This window comes from Tachypleus tridentatus, chromosome 12, assembly GCF_004210375.1.
Source record: "Tachypleus tridentatus isolate NWPU-2018 chromosome 12, ASM421037v1, whole genome shotgun sequence".
Lineage (NCBI taxonomy): Eukaryota > Metazoa > Arthropoda > Merostomata > Xiphosura > Limulidae > Tachypleus > Tachypleus tridentatus.
Genome location: NC_134836.1, coordinates 128660811 through 128678249, shown reverse-complemented (window position 1 = coordinate 128678249; position 17439 = coordinate 128660811). Strand labels below are relative to the sequence as shown.

General features: G+C 29.5%; 1 protein-coding gene across 1 annotated transcript in view; it reads left to right on the top strand.

The window, feature by feature from the left end:
• The window catches only part of LOC143234667 (hemocytin-like), a 96809-nt gene that overhangs the window by 24679 nt on the left and 54691 nt on the right, over nucleotides 1-17439 (top strand). Inside the window, exons 15-21 of the mRNA XM_076472203.1 lie at nucleotides 4358-4527; nucleotides 6209-6307; nucleotides 6818-6974; nucleotides 10756-10925; nucleotides 12456-12554; nucleotides 13039-13195; nucleotides 16035-16204. Of these exons, the coding sequence (XP_076328318.1) occupies nucleotides 4358-4527; nucleotides 6209-6307; nucleotides 6818-6974; nucleotides 10756-10925; nucleotides 12456-12554; nucleotides 13039-13195; nucleotides 16035-16204 (1022 nt within the window). The remainder of the gene's footprint in view (nucleotides 1-4357; nucleotides 4528-6208; nucleotides 6308-6817; nucleotides 6975-10755; nucleotides 10926-12455; nucleotides 12555-13038; nucleotides 13196-16034; nucleotides 16205-17439) is intronic.

The window sequence follows — 17439 nt, the reverse complement described above, 5'->3', positions numbered from 1 at the left end:
ATTGAGGTTTGAAATATATTTAATATTTTTCTATAAATGTTAATAATAATAACAGATAAATAGGGTGACAGATAAATAGGGTGATGTACATTGTTGTGAAGGAACATTTTCATATTTCTAAATTTGGAAAGATAATTAGTAATTTTATGTATAAAAAGCAAAATAACAGAGATAAATTAATATTCAAAAAATATTAATAATAAATGTACATATATACTTGCATATACCCAAAGATAGTGTGAGCTTATATGATTTTTATATAAGTACAGCCAAATTCTTATGTCTAGATACACAAATACTTGAGTAAGAAAGTATATTATGCTAACTTATTAATAAGTAGACAGACATAGATTTGTAAGAATAATGAAGTGATATATTTGTGGTGGAACGTACTACATGTTTTGACGCAACATTGCTCAGGTATCTGCAGGTGAACAGATATTTAATTTTAAATCTGTACATAGAAGTTCTTGGTTTATTCTGTTGTCAGTATTAAAATATCACCTAGTCAAACACTTGAATACATTTGTAACTTCCACAACTATGGCCTAGACAACCCCGTGTGAAACATTTCACTGATTGTCGTGATATCTTTAGTCACATTATAATTACTGGTTCTGTGTTACTAATCAAAAGGAAGAGACAGCAAAGCAAACTCATCTGTTGAATTGGCACCATTTATTTGGAAGAAATGAATGATTGTTCGTTCTGTAACATATGAATGTGTATGGTTCCATACATACTATATTTTTCTATTCTTTCTGTTTGTGTATACATGTGGGTGTATTTTATTTTTAGATGCCAGACGACTAGCTATCATTTTGAAACTTAGAAACATTAAGTCATTGCTTTGTAACAGTTCACATCACCTTAGCTGTTATTGTTGTTAACATTTAAAAAAACACTTTTTTTAAATATATTTGAAACCCCAGTCTTTGACTAGTATTTAAATTTATACTGATATATAAATATTTATATTTATGTTATTCTGTTTTGAAACTAAATTTTTAATTTACTAGTAACTCGCATCTTTAGATCTATAGTTTAATGCTTACTTTGAGTGTTCAGAGTGTGTCAATCCATTGTGGTATCAAACTTCCTGCTTCTCAAAATTTAAAATCCCCATAGGAAGAGTGCCCCCTCCTGAACATTAAAACATGTGTATTTATCATTTACTGTTTTCTTGTGGTAGAAGTTTTTGATAATGGTAGAGGAGAGATTTACCCAAAGATTGCTAGAAATTAGTTCACCGAGAACTGTGATACTTTTCTGAGATCACCTTTCAGTAGTCTATATCATATACTCTAACAATAATAGTTTAAGTAATATATATGTAAAAACAGATAATGATGGAGACTGCGCTAAATTGCCAGAAGTACATTTTTTACTGGCTAAATTCCAATAATTATGAACCCATTGTCTAGTTCTGGAATGGTATAATGTAGTTTATTCACCAAACTAAATAAACGTTTACGAGAATATCAGTTTTTTCATATGTTCTGAACTGTACGAACACTTTCTGCTCCTCCTATTTTTGGTTATTTGTTTATAAACACTATATTTGTCGTTTAATTTACATACAAATGTATGTAGATGTGTGTTGGTATAATATTTATAATATACCATACTTCTACTAGCCTAATCATGATACTTTTTAAGTTATGAGCAAATAACCACTCAAGACGTAGGGGTACGAACAATTTCTGTCGTAACTGTAAGTACATGTTTATATGGAAATGCAGTACACATTTAAAATAGACATTTTAAGAAGTTAAACACTTTGATAAAGTTAATCAAAAAGAACTTGGATTTATTTGCAAGACAGAAAATAATTAATACAAAAATTAGATCAACCCAAATGCAATCAAACAAAGAAAGAAATGACAAATATGTTAACTTCACAATATTATCTTATATAATTACATTACAGCCTGCTTAAAAAACATTACACCTTCCCTATCAATTCCACATAGTCATAATAAAAACATTACTTAAACTCAGTGATGTCGAGAAAACCCACTTGTAGAGAAATATATATGCAAAAACGGCTCGTTTGGGTTGAGAAGATATTTTACATAGAAGAGCGAATGTTTGTATGTTCTTCGAATCTGGTTTCTATTTTTCTACTTGTTTCTCCAATATAGAAATCGTGGCAGTTAACACATTGTATTTTATAAATAATGTTTGTGTGGTGTTTGTCACTGTAGTTTTTACATAGGATCGACCTCAGTTTTGTGCCTGGTTTTTGAATAAATTTGGTATTAACAGGAGAAGGTCGAAACGTTGTTCGCTCTTCTATGTAAAATATTTTCTCAACCCAAACGAGCCGTTTTTGCATATATATTTCTCTACAAGTGGGTTTTCTCGACATCACTGAGTTTAAGTAATGTTTTTATTATGACTATGTGGAATTGATAGGGAAGGTGTAATGTTTTTTAAGCAGGCTGTAATGTAATTATATAAGATAATATTATGAAGTTAACATATTTGTCATTTCTTTCTTTGTTTGATTGCATTTGGGTTGATCTAATTTTTGTATTAATTATTTTATGTCTTGCAAATAAACCCAAGTTCTTTTTGATTAACTTTATCAAGGTGTTTAACTTCTTAAAATGTATATTTTAAATGTGTACTGCATTTCCATATAAACATGTACTTACAGTTAGACAGAAATTGTTCGTACCCCTGCGTCTTGAGTAGTTATTTGCTCATAACTTAAAAAGTATCATGATTAGGCTAGTAGAAGTATAGTTTATTATAAATATTATACCAACACACATCTACATACATTTGTATGTAAATTAAACGACAAATATAGTGTTTATAAACAAATAACCAAAAATAGGAGGAGCAGAAAGTGTTCGTACAGTTCAGAACATACGAAAAAACTGATATTCCCGTAAAAGTTTATTTAGTTTGGCGAATATACTACATCATTTCAGAACTAGACACTGGGTTCATAATTGTTGGAATTTAGCCAGCAAAAAATGTACTTCTGGCAATTTAGCGCAGTCTCCATCATTATTTGCCTGGTCATCATGGCGAACAGGAAACAACTGTCCAGTGATTTAAAAAACCAAATTATTGTAAAATACAAGTATCATGTATCTCTTTCCAATATTGCTACACAACATAATGTCCCGAAATCTACTGTTCAAAGCATAATTGCCAAGTTTAAACTTACAGGATCAACTTCTAACCTCCCTCGTTCTGGACGACCCATCAAATTTCCAGAGAGAGCCAAGAGGAAGGTTCTCAGAGAAGCTAGTAGAAACCCTCATTTAACATGTAATGACATACCGAAACTGGTAAGGAAAACTGGGGTTGAAGTAAGCATCTCTACAGTTACGAACATGTTACGCTCCTTTGGGTTCAAAGCATGCCATCCTCGTAGAACTCCATATTTTACGCCTGTCCATTTAGAAGCACAATTGAGGTATGCAAGAAAGCATGTAGATAAACTCTTTACCTATTGGAAGAGCATTCTTTGGCCAAACAAGACAAAATCAAGCTTTTCGGGCACAATGATGTTCCCAATATTTTCCGTAGGAAAGGGGAATGAAATCTTCCAAAGAACACCATCCCTACAGTTAAACACATTGGTGGCTCAATCATGCTATGGGGTTCCTTCAGCTTTTCTCTCGAGTACGTTGATATATTAAGCACTTATATCAAGAATGATGCTCATAACTTGAAGCTTGGGCATCGTTGGATCTTCCAGCACGACAACGATCCCAAGCACACATCAAAATATGTGCAATCCTGGTTGCAGAGGAACCATATAAGCGTTTTGAAGTGGCCATTGCATAGTCACCCGATCTGAACCCAATTGAAAGTGTTTGGCATGAGTTGAAGACCAGCGTTCATCAGCATCATCCAAGAAACTTACAAGAGTTGGAGGCCTTCTCTGAAGAAAAATGGAAGAAAATACCAGTTGAGTACTGTCAAATGATCATGGAGGGCTATGAGGAGAGATTTCACCAAGTAATTTAGCTGAAAGGCTACACAACTGACCATTAAAGTAGATGCACAAACACTTTCTGCCCCTCCTATGTTTGGTTATTTGTTTATAAACAGTTTATTTTTCGTTCAATTTACATCAAAACTTGTGTAGATGTGTGTTAGTATAATATTTATAATGCACTATAGTTTCATTATTTTAACTGTGATACTTTTTAAGTTATGATGAAAAAAGTACTCATGATGCAGGGGTATGAACACTTTCTGTCATAACTGTGTGTTCCTATTAATTGATATTTCTTTTCATAATTATCATCTGAGTTATTTCAAGGATAGTCAGTGTTGTTATATGAACATTCATTCAAGTAAGATGTTGTAAAACAGTAATTTGTTGTAGGTCCAAATGTGACAACAACTACTCTTCCACCTGTTCCTCTCTGTCCTGAAATTCCAAGTATTCTTTCAACTGGTTGTCCACCAGACTGCCCTCCTGGAAAAGTCTGTGATGGTATTAGTTGTGTTGATCTAATAGATTGTCCTTGCATGCAAGAAAACAAGCGATTCAAGGTGTGGACATACTTTAAGAATGAAAATATATGTTGTATTTTAACTTTTATTTAGTTCAACTGTAGTAGTATTAAATATACCAACTGTAGTAGTATTAAATATACCAACTGTAGTAGTATTAAATATACCAACTGTAGTAGTGTTAAATATACCAACTGTAGTAGTGTTAAATATACCAACTGTAGTAGTATTAAATATACCAACTGTAGTAGTATTAAATATACCAACTGTAGTAGTATTAAATATACCAACTGTAGTAGTATTAAATATTCCAACTGTAGTAGTATTAAATATACCAACTGTAGTAGTGTTAAATATACCAACAGTAGTAGTGTTAAATATACCAACTGTAGTAGTATTAAATATACCAACTGTAGTAGTATTAAATATACCAACTGTAGTAGTATTAAATATACCAACTGTAGTAATATTAAATATACCAACTGTAGTAGTATTAAATATACCAACTGTAGTAGTGTTAAATATACCAACTGTAGTAGTATTAAATATACCAACTGTAGTAGTTTTAAATGTACCAACTGTAGTAGTTTTAAATATACCAACTGTAGTAGTTTTAAATGTACCAACTGTAGTAGTTTTAAATGTACCAACTGTAGTAGTTTTAAATGTACCAACTGTAGTAGTTTTAAATGTACCAACTGTAGTAGTATTAAATATACCAACTGTAGTAGTGTTAAATGTACCAACTGTAGTAGTGTTAAATATTCCAACTGTAGTAGTATTAAATATACCCATTTTATTCAGGCATTAGTTGATATTTTTAACTACATGCTAACTGTTGTTTGCATTATTAAGTTATTTTTCAATGTTTTTCACAAGTGTGGTTTGCATTATAAATTTAATTTTTAATGTTTTTCACAAGTGTGGTTTGCATTATAAATTTAATTTTTAATGTTTTTCACAAGTGTGGTTTGCACTATAAATTTAATTTTTAATGCTTTTTACAAGTGTGGTTTGCATTATAAATTTAATTTTTAATGTTTTTCACAAGTGTGGTTTGCATTATAAATTTAATTTCTATTGTTTTTCACAAGTGTGGTTTGCACTATAAATTTAATTTCTATTGTTTTTCACAAGTGTGGTTTGCATTATAAGTTTAACTTTTATTGTTTTTCACAAGTGTGGTTTGCATTCTTTCTTTATTTCTTACAAATTAACTTGCTTATCTTATTTGTTTCTGACTGTTTTTGATTGCATGTAATTTCACATTATTGAAAACATTGAGTGTTTCTTTTCAATATTAATATCTTTATGTACTTTTGTTATATTTATAATGTTCATTATTTTGTTGTTGTTTTTTATTCAACAGTCACGTGAATGTAGAGCTGATCTTTTGTACTAAAAAAGAATTCTTAAAGAAAAGGAAATTTATTGTAAATAAATACTTTTTAATAATTATCCAAATTTTATTTGGTTGTAAAAATAAATGAATACTCTTTATGGGAACAGAATAGTTTGTTTAGCTTGTAAATTATGTCATAAAATTTCACAGTTTATTTAATTTGTTCTGATAAATTATTTTGTATTATGAAACAGTGTTATTGCATTATTTTAAAATTAACCTTAGAATGAAACTAATTTGTTATTAGTATGAAATTATGCTGTTATTTATTACATTCTAATTTTACAAAGTTGACTAATTTTAAAATTTTATTTCTAGCCAGGAGATATTCTTGAAACAAGGGACTGCCAAACTTGTGTTTGTCATATGAAAGGACATTCACGATGTGAACAAAAAAAATGTCCCAAATGTCCTGAGGTAGGAAACATCTGAACCAGTTAACAGTTGTGGAACTTATAATGTTATGTTTAATGATGAAAACTTTTGCCATAAGAATTGTGTTCAATAATAACAAAAATATCCAAAGTTTACCCTTTATTAAACAATTACATTTTTGGCTCTGAACATAAACAGCAAATTTAAGAGAAAGTATTTTGTTCTTCACTGTTTCAGCCAAAAATGAAAGAGAACCAAAACCAAATTTTCAAGATAAAGAAACATTTTAACAATAATTGGTTATTTATTATATGTATATATATCAAACTAAAGCTGAGAAATTGGATCATATTTTTGATTTTCTTTGTGACTTTTGAAAATATGATCATAATTGAGTCAATAAAATATAAGAAAATATCTTTTATTTTGTCTTATGTGTTTAAATAATAAAACAGTATTTTATGGTTTAAATAATAAAACAGTATTTAATTTGAGAAATTAAGTTAATGCTATTTTATTATAAAAAAATGTAAAACGTTTTTCTATATTTAGGGGGAAAAACAAAAACTTACTTCTGCATGTAAATGTACTTGTGAAGGCTGTCCAAAGGGCACTGTTCTGTGTCCAACAGATGGTCAGTGCATTAACAGCAATCTCTGGTGTGATGGAGCAATTGACTGCCCAGATGATGAAGTCAGCTGTGAAAAACGTGAGATATTAGTCATTGTATGATTGATTGTAAAACAGTTACAGATATTTACAAATCTAAGTTTTTCTTTATGTGCATCTGTAGTTTTACTTTTATTATGTTCATCTTTAGTTATACTTTTATTATGTTCATCTTTAGTTATACTTTTATTATGTTCATCTTTAGTTTTACTTTTATTATGTTAATCTTTAGTTTTACTTTTATTATGTTCATCTTTAGTTTTACTTTTACTCTTCATTATATTCATTTTTAGTTTTACTCTTCGTTATGTTCATCTTTAGTTTTCACTTTTACATTCATTATGTTCATCTTTAGTTTTTAATTTTACATTCATTATGTTCATCTGTAGTTTTACTTTTATTCTTTATTATGTTTTTATATGGTTTCTACTTTTGCCTTCATTATGTTCATCTTTTATTTTCACTTTTACATTTATTATGTTCATCTTTAGTTTCACTTTATTCTTCATTATGTTCTTAAATGGTTTTTACTTTTGCCTTCGTTATGTTCATCTTTTGTTTTCACCTTTAACTTTATTATATTCATCTTCAGTTTTTACTTTTACCTTCATTATGTTCATCTTTAGTTTTTACTTTTACTTTATTATGCTTTTCTACATATTTCACTTTTACCTTCATGAGTGAATCCATAGTTTTCAACTTTAATTCTTTCATTTGTTCATCTTCAACTGTTACCTTAAGTTATTTATTGTTTCCATCTATTTGTTGTATCCTCTAAATATGTACTTCATTTTATTTTCTGTTCATATAATTTTTTCTAACAGTATTATCATCAGAATTTGTACTGTGCATATCGTGGGTCAGACTTTTCTACATTGTCTTGAATCATGTGGTAAGATCATAAAATAATCATTATGAAAAGAAATATAATATGCTGTGTAATGTATAGTGTTCTATGTTTCTGTTTGATGTGCTTTGTAACTGTGTAATGTATAGTGTTCTATGTTTCTGTTTCATGTGCTTTGTAACTGTGTAATGTATAGTGTTCTGTGTTTCTGTTTGATGTGCTTTGTAACTGTGTAATGTATAGTGTTCTATGTTTCTGTTTGATTTTCTTGAATCATGTGGTAAGATCATAAAATAATCATTATGGAAAGAAATATAATATGCTGTGTAATATATAGTGTTCTATGTTTCTGTTTGATGTGCTTTGTAACTGTGTAATGTATAGTGTTCTATGTGTCTGTTTGATGTACTTTGTAACTGTGTAATGTATAGTGTTCTATGTTTCTGTTTGATGTGCTTTGTAACTGTGTAATGTATAGTGCTATATGTTTCTGTTTGATGTGCTTTGTAACTGTGTAATGTACAGTGTTCTATGTTTCTGTTTGATGTGCTTTGTAACTGTGTAATGTAGAGTGTTATATCTATACTGATATATAAATATTTATATTTATGTTATTCTGTCTTGAAACTAAATTTTTAATTTATTAGTAACTCGCATCTTTAGATCTATTGTTTAATGATTATTTTGAGTGTTCAGAATGTGTCAATCCATTGTGGTATCAAACTTCCTCCTTCTCAAAATTTAAAATCCCCATAGGAAGAGTGCCCCCTTCTGAACATTAAAACATATGTATTTATCATTTACTGTTTTCTTGTGGTAGAAGTTTTTGATAATGGTAGAGGAGAGATTTACCCAAAGATTGCTAGAAATTAGTTCACCGAGAACTGTGATACTTTTCTGAGATCACCTTTCAGTAGTCTATATCATATACTCTAACAATATTAGTTTAAGTAATGTTTTTATTATGACTATGTGGAATTGACAGGTAAGGTGTAATGTTTTTTAAGCAGGCTGTAATGTAATTATACAATATAATATTGTGAAGTTAACATATTTGTCATTTCTTTCTTTGTTTGATTGCATTTGGGTTGATCTAATTTTTGTATTAATTATTTTATGTCTTGCAAATAAACCCAAGTTCTTTTTGATTAACTTTATCAAGGTGTTTAACTTCTTAAAATGTCTATTTTCAATGTGTACTGCATTTCCATGTAAACATGTTCTTACAGTTACGACAGAAAGTGTTCGTACCCCTGCGTCTTGAGTGGTTATTTGCTCATAACTTAAAAAGTATCATAATTAGGCTAGTAGAAGTATAATATATTATAAATATTATACCAACACACATCTACATACATTTGTATGTAAATTAAACGACAAATATACTGTTTATAAACAAATAACCAAAAATAGGAGGAGCAGAAAGTGTTCGTACAGTTCAGAACATATGAAAAAACTGATATTCTCGTAAACGTTTATTTAGTTTGGTGAATAAACTACATTATACCATTCCAGAACTAGACACTGGGTTCATAATTATTGGAATTTAGTCAGCAAAAAATGTACTTCTGGCAATTTAACTCCGTCTCCATCATTATCTGTTTGGTTATCATGGCGAACAGGAAACAACTGTCCAGTGATTTAAAAAACCAAATTATTGAAAATTGTAAGTCTCGTGTGTCTCTTTCCGGTATTGCTACACAACGTAATGTACCAAAATTTACTGTTCAAAGCATAATTGCCAAGTTTAAACTTACAGGATCAACTGCTAACCTCCTTCGTTCTGGACGCCCCACAAAAATTCCAGAGAGAGCCAAGAGGAAGGTTCTCAGAGAAGTTAGTTGGATCCCTCATTTAACATATAATGACATACAGAAACTGGTAAGGAAAGCTGGAGTTTAAGTAAGCATCTCTACAGTTACGAACATATTACGCTCCTTTGGGTTCAAAGCATGCCATCCTCGTAGAACTCCATATTTAAAGCCTGTCCATTTAGAAGCATGATTCAGGTATGCAAGAAAGCATGTAGATAAACCCTTTAATTATTGGAAGAGTATTCTTTGGCCAGACAAGACTAAAATCGAGCTTTTCGGCCACAATGATGTTCCCAATATTTTCCGTAGGAAGGGGGAATGAAATCTTTCAAAGAACATCGTCCCTACAGTTAAACACGTAAGTGGCTCGATCATGCTATGGGATTCTTTCAGCTCTTCTGGTGTAGGCAGCCTTCACTGCGTCAAATGAATCATGAAACAAAGAAGAGTACGTTGATATATTAAGCACTTATATCAAGAGTGACACTCATAACTTGAGGCTTGGGCGTCGTTGGATCTTCCAGCACGACAACGATCCTAAGCACACATCAAAATATGTGCAATCCTGGTTGCAGAGGAACCATATAAGCGTTTTTGAGTGGCCATCGCATAGTCACCCGATCTGAACCCAATTGAAAGCGTTTGGCATGAGTTGAAGACCAGGGTTCATCAGCGTCATCCAAGAAACTTGCAAGAGGTGGAGGCCTTATCTGAAGAAAAATGGAAGAAAATACCAGTTGAGTACTGTCAAATGATCATGGAGGGCTATGAGGAGAGATTTCACCAAGTAATTTAGCTGAAAGGCTACACAACTGACCATTAAAGTAGATGCACAAACACTTTCCGCCCCTCCTATGTTTGGTTATTTGTTTATAAACAGTTTATTTTTCGTTCAATTTACATCAAAACTTGTGTAGATGTGTGTTAGTATAATATTTATAATGCACTATAGTTTCATTATTTTAACTGTGATACTTTTTAAGTTATGATGAAAAAACTACTCATGATGCAGGGGTATGAACACTTTCTGTCGTAACTGTGTGTTCCTATTAATTGATATTTCTTTTCATAATTATCATCTGAGTTATTTCAAGGATAGTCAGTGTTGTTATATGAACATTCATTCAAGTAAGATGTTGTAAAACAGTAATTTGTTGTAGGTCCAAATGTGACAACAACTACTCTTCCACCTGTTCCTCTCTGTCCTGAAATTCCAAGTATTCTTTCAACTGGTTGTCCACCAGAGTGCCCTGCTGGAAAAGTCTGTGATGGTATTAGTTGTGTTGATCTAATAGATTGTCCTTGCATGCAAGAAAACAAGCGATTCAAGGTGTGGACATACTTTAAGAATGAAAATATATGTTGTATTTTAACTTTTATTTAGTTCAACTGTAGTAATATTAAATATACCAACTGTAGTAGTATTAAATATACCAACTGTAGTAGTGTTAAATATACCAACTGTAGTAGTGTTAAATATACCAAATGTAGTAGTATTAAATATACCAACTGTAGTAGTATTAAATATACCAACTGTAGTAGTATTAAATATACCAACTGTAGTAGTGTTAAATATACCAACTGTAGTAGTGTTAAATATACCAACTCTAGTAGTGTTAAATATACCAACTGTAGTAGTATTAAATATACCAACTGTAGTAGTATTAAATATACCAACTGTAGTAGTATTAAATATACCAACTGTAGTAGTATTAAATATACCAACTGTAGTAGTATTAAATATACCAACTGTAGTAGTGTTAAATATACCAACTGTAGTAGTGTTAAATATACCAACTGTAGTAGTATTAAATGTACCAACTGTAGTAGTATTAAATGTACCAACTGTAGTAGTATTAAATATACCCATTTTATTCAGGCATTAGTTGATATTTTTAACTACATGCTAACTGTTGTTTACATTATTAAGTTATTTTTCAATGTTTTTCACAAGTGTGGTTTGCATTATAAATTTAATTTTTAATGTTTTTCACAAGTGTGGTTTGCATTATAAATTTAATTTTTAATGTTTTTCACAAGTGTGGTTTGCATTATAAATTTAATTTTTAATGTTTTTCAAAAGTGTGGTTTGCATTATAAATTTAATTTTTAATGTTTTTCACAAGTGTAGTTTGCACTATAAATTTAATTTTTAATGTTTTCAAAAGTGTGGTTTGCATTATAAATTTAATTTCTATTGTTTTTCACAAGTGTGGTTTGCACTATAAATTTAATTTTTAATGTTTTTCACAAGTGTGGTTTGCATTATAAATTTAATTTCTATTGTTTTTCACAAGTGTGGTTTGCATTCTAAATTTAACTTTTATTGTTTTTCACAAGTGTGGTTTGCATTCTTTCTTTATTTCTTACAAATTAACTTGCTTATCTTATTTGTTTCTGACTGTTTTTGATTGCATGTAATTTCACATTATTGAAAACATTGAGTGTTTCTTTTCAATATTAATATCTTTATGTACTTTTGTTATATTTATAATGTCCATTATTTTGTTGTTTTTTTTTATTCAACGGTCACGTGAATGTAGAGCTGTTCTTTTGTACTAAAAAAGAATTATTAAAGAAAAGGAAATTTATTGTAAATAAATACTTTTTAATAATTATCCAAATTTTATTTGGTTGTAAAAATAAATGAATACTCTTTATGGGAACAGAATTATGTCATAAAATTTCACATTTTATTTAATTTGTTCTGATAAATTATTTTGTATTATGAAACAGTGTTATTGCATTATTTTAAAATTAACCTTAGAATGAAACTAATTTGTTATTAGTATGAAATTATGCTGTTATTTATTACATTCTAATTTTACAAAGTTGGCTAATTTCAAAATTTTATTTCTAGCCAGGAGATATTCTTGAAACAAAGGACTGCCAAACTTGTGTTTGTGATATGAAAGGACATTCACGATGTGAACAAAAAAAATGTCCCAAATGTCCTGAGGTAGGAAACATCTGAACCAGTTAACAGTTGTGGATCTTATAATGTTATGTTTAATGACGAAAACTTTTGCCATAAGAATTGTGTTTAATAATAACAAAAATATCCAAAGTTTACCCTTTATTAAACATTTACATTTTTGGCTCAGAACATAAACAGCAATTTTAAGAAAAAGTATTTTGTTCTTCACTGTTTCAGCCAAAAATGGATGAGAACCAAAACCAAATTTTCGAGATAAAGAAACATTTTAACAACAATTGGTTATTTATTATATGTATATATATCAAATTAAAGCTGAGAAATTGGATCATATTTTTGATTTTCTTTGTGACTTTTGAAAATATGATCATAATTGAGTCAATAAAATATAAGAAAATATCTTTTATTTTGTCTTATGTGTTTAAATAATAAAACAGTATTTAATTTGAGAAATTAAGTTAATGCTATTTTATTATAAAAAAAATGTAAAACGTTTTTCTATATTTAGGGGGAAAAACAAAAACTTACTTCTGCATGTAAATGTACTTGTGAAGGCTGTCCAAAGGGCACTGTTCTGTGTCCAACAGATGGTCAGTGCATTAACAGCAATCTCTGGTGTGATGGAGCAATTGACTGCCCAGATGATGAAGTCAACTGTGAAAAACGTGAGATATTACCTTCCTGAGTGAATCCACAGTTATCAACTTTAATTCTTTCATTTGTTCATCCTCAACTGTTACCTTAAGTTATTTATTGTTTCCATCTATTTGTTGTATCCTCCAAATATGTACTTTATTTTATTTTCAAAGCATATAATGTTTTCTAACAGTATTATCATCAGAATATCTACTGTGCATATCATAGGTCAGACTTTTTTATATTTTCTTGAATCATGTGGTAAGATCATAAAATAATCATTATGGAAAGAAATATAATATGCTGTGTAATGTATAGTGTTCTATGTTTCTGTTTGATGTGCTTTGTAACTGTGTAATGTATAGTGTTCTATGTTTCTGTTTGATTTTCTTGAATCATGTGGTAAGATCATAAAATAATCACTAAGGAAAGAAATATAATATGCTGTGTAATGTATAGTGTTTTATGTTTCTGTTTGATGTGCTTTGTAACTGTGTAACATAGTGTTCTATGTTTCTGTTTGATGTGCTTTGTAACTGTGTAATGTATAGTGTTCTATGTTTCTGTTTGATGTACTTTGTAACTGTGTAATGTATAGTGTTCTATGTTTCTGTTTGATGTGCTTTATAACTGTGTAATGTATAGTGTTCTATGTTTCTGTTTGATTTTCTTGAATCATGTGGTAAGATCATAAAATAATCACTAAGGAAAGAAATATAATATGCTGTGTAATGTATAGTGTTTTATGTTTCTGTTTGATGTGCTTTGTAACTGTGTAACATAGTGTTCTATGTTTCTGTTTGATGTGCTTTGTAACTGTGTAATTTATAGTGTTGTGTGTTTCTGTTTGATGTGCTTTGTGACTGTGTACTGTATAGTGTTGTGTGTTTCTGTTTGATGTGCTTTGTGACTGTGTAGTGTATAGTGTTGTGTGTTTCTGTTTGATGTACTTTGTAACTGTGTAATGTAGTGTTATATGTTTGTGTTTGATATGCTTTGTAACTGTGTAATGTAGAGTGTTGTATTTATACTGATATATAAATATTTATATTTATGTTATTCTGTCTTGAAACTAAATTTTTAATTTGCTAGTAACCTCGCATCTTTAGATCTATTGTTTAATGATTATTTTGAGTGTTCAGAATGTGTCAATCCATTGTGGTATCAAACTTCCTCCTTCTCAAAATTTAAAATCCCCATAGGAAGAGTGCCCCCTTCTGAACATTAAAACATATGTATTTATCATTTACTGTTTTCTTGTGGTAGAAGTTTTTGATAATGGTAGAGGAGAGATTTACCCAAAGATTGCTAGAAATTAGTTCACCGAGAACTGTGATACTTTTCTGAGATCACCTTTCAGTAGTCTATATCATATACTCTAACAATATTAGTTTAAGTAATGTTTTTATTATGACTATGTGGAATTGACAGGTAAGGTGTAATGTTTTTTAAGCAGGCTGTAATGTAATTATACAATATAATATTGTGAAGTTAACATATTTGTCATTTCTTTCTTTGTTTGATTGCATTTGGGTTGATCTAATTTTTGTATTAATTATTTTATGTCTTGCAAATAAACCCAAGTTCTTTTTGATTAACTTTATCAAGGTGTTTAACTTCTTAAAATGTCTATTTTCAATGTGTACTGCATTTCCATGTAAACATGTTCTTACAGTTACGACAGAAAGTGTTCTGACTACCCCTCGTCTTGAGTGGTTATTTGCTCATAACTTAAAAAGTATCATAATTAGGCTAGTAGAAGTATAATATATTATAAATATTATACCAACACACATCTACATACATTTGTATGTAAATTAAACGACAAATATACTGTTTATAAACAAATAACCAAAAATAGGAGGAGCAGAAAGTGTTCGTACAGTTCAGAACATATGAAAAAACTGATATTCTCGTAAACGTTTATTTAGTTTGGTGAATAAACTACATTATACCATTCCAGAACTAGACACTGGGTTCATAATTATTGGAATTTAGTCAGCAAAAAATGTACTTCTGGCAATTTAACTCCGTCTCCATCATTATCTGTTTGGTTATCATGGCGAACAGGAAACAACTGTCCAGTGATTTAAAAAACCAAATTATTGAAAATTGTAAGTCTCGTGTGTCTCTTTCCGGTATTGCTACACAACGTAATGTACCAAAATTTACTGTTCAAAGCATAATTGCCAAGTTTAAACTTACAGGATCAACTTCTAACCTCCCTCGTTCTGGAAGACCCATTAAAATTCCAGAGAGAGCCAACAGGAAGGTTCTCAGAGAAGTTAGTTGGAACCCTCATTTAACACGTAATGTCATACAGAAACTGGTAAGGAAAACTGGGGTTGAAGTAAACACCTCTGCAGTTTCGAACATGTTACGCTCTTTTGAGTTCAAAGCATGTTGTCCTCGTAGAACTCCATATTTTACGCCTGTTCATTTAGAAGCATGATTGAGGTATGCAAGAAAGCATGTAGATAAACCCTTTAATTATTGGAAGAGTATTCTTTGGCCAGACAAGACTAAATTAAAGTTGATGCACGAACGCTTTCCGCCCCTCCTATGTTTGGTTATTTGTTTATAAACAGTTTATTTGTCGTTCAATTTACATAAAAACTTGTGTAGATGTGTGTTAGTATAATATTTATAATTCATCCTAGTTTGATTATCCTAACCATGATACTTTTTAAGTTATGATGAAAAAACTACTCATGATGCAGGGGTACGAACACTTTCTGTCGTAACTGTGTGTTCCTATTAATTGATATTTCTTTTCATAATTATCATCTGAGTTATTTTAAGGATAGTCAGTGTTGTTATATGAGCATTCATTCAAGTAAGATGTTGTAAAACAGTAATTTGTTGTAGGTCCAAATGTGACAACAACTACTCTACCACCTGTTCCTCTCTGTCCTGAAATTCCAAGTATTCTTTCAACTGGTTGTCCACCAGACTGCCCTCCTGGAAAAGTCTGTGATGGTATTAGTTGTGTTGATCTAATAGATTGTCCTTGCATGCAAGAAAACAAGCGATTCAAGGTGTGGACATACTTTAAGAATGAAAATATATGTTGTATTTTAACTTTTATTTAGTTCAACTGTAGTAGTATTAAATATACCAACTGTAGTAGTATTAAATATACCAACAGTAGTAGTGTTAAATATACCAACAGTAGTAGTGTTAAATATACCAACAGTAGTAGTGTTAAATATACCAACTGTAGTAGTGTTAAATATACCAACTGTAGTAGTGTTAAATATACCAACTGTAGTAGTGTTAAATATACCAACAGTAGTAGTGTTAAATATACCAACTGTAGTAGTATTAAATATACCAACTGTAGTAGTGTTAAATATACCAACTGTCGTAGTATTAAATATACCAACAGTAGTAATATTAAATATACCCATTTTATTCAGGCATTAGTTGATATTTTTAACTACATGCTAACTGTTGTTTGCATTATTAAGTTATTTTTCAATGTGTTTCACAAGTGTGATTTGCATTGTAAATTTAATTTTTAATGTTTTTCAAAAGTGTGGTTTGCATTATAAATTTAATTTTTAATGTTTTTCAAAAGTGTGGTTTGCATTATAAATTTAATTTTTAATGTTTTTCACAAGTGTGGTTTGCATTATAAATTTAATTTTTAATATTTTTCACAAGTGTGGTTTGCATTATAAATTTAATTTTTAATATTTTTCACAAGTGTGGTTTGCATTATAAATTTAACTTTTAATGTTTTTCACAAGTGTGGTTTGCATTCTTTCTTTATTTCTTACAAATTAACTTGCTTATCTTATTTGTTTCTGACTGTTTTTGATTGCATGTAATTTCACATTATTGAAAACATTGAGTCTTTCTTTTCAATATTAATATCTTTTTGTACTTTTGTTATATTTATAGTGTTCATTATTTTGTTGTTTTTATTATATTCAACAGTCAGGTGAATGTAGAGCTGATCTTTTGTACTAAAAAAGAATTCTTAAAGAAAAGGAAAGTTATTGTAAATAAATACTTTTTAATAAGTATCCAAATTTTATTTGGTTGTAAAAATAAATTAATACTCTTTATGGGAACAGAATAGTTTGTTTATCTTGTAAATTATGTCATAAAATTTCACATTTTATTTAATTTGTTCTGATAAATTATTTTGTATTATGAAACAGTGTCATTGCATTATTTTAAAATTAACCTTAGAATGAAACTAATTTGTTATTAGTATGAAATTATGCTGTTATTTATTACATTCTAATTTTATAAAGTTGGCTAA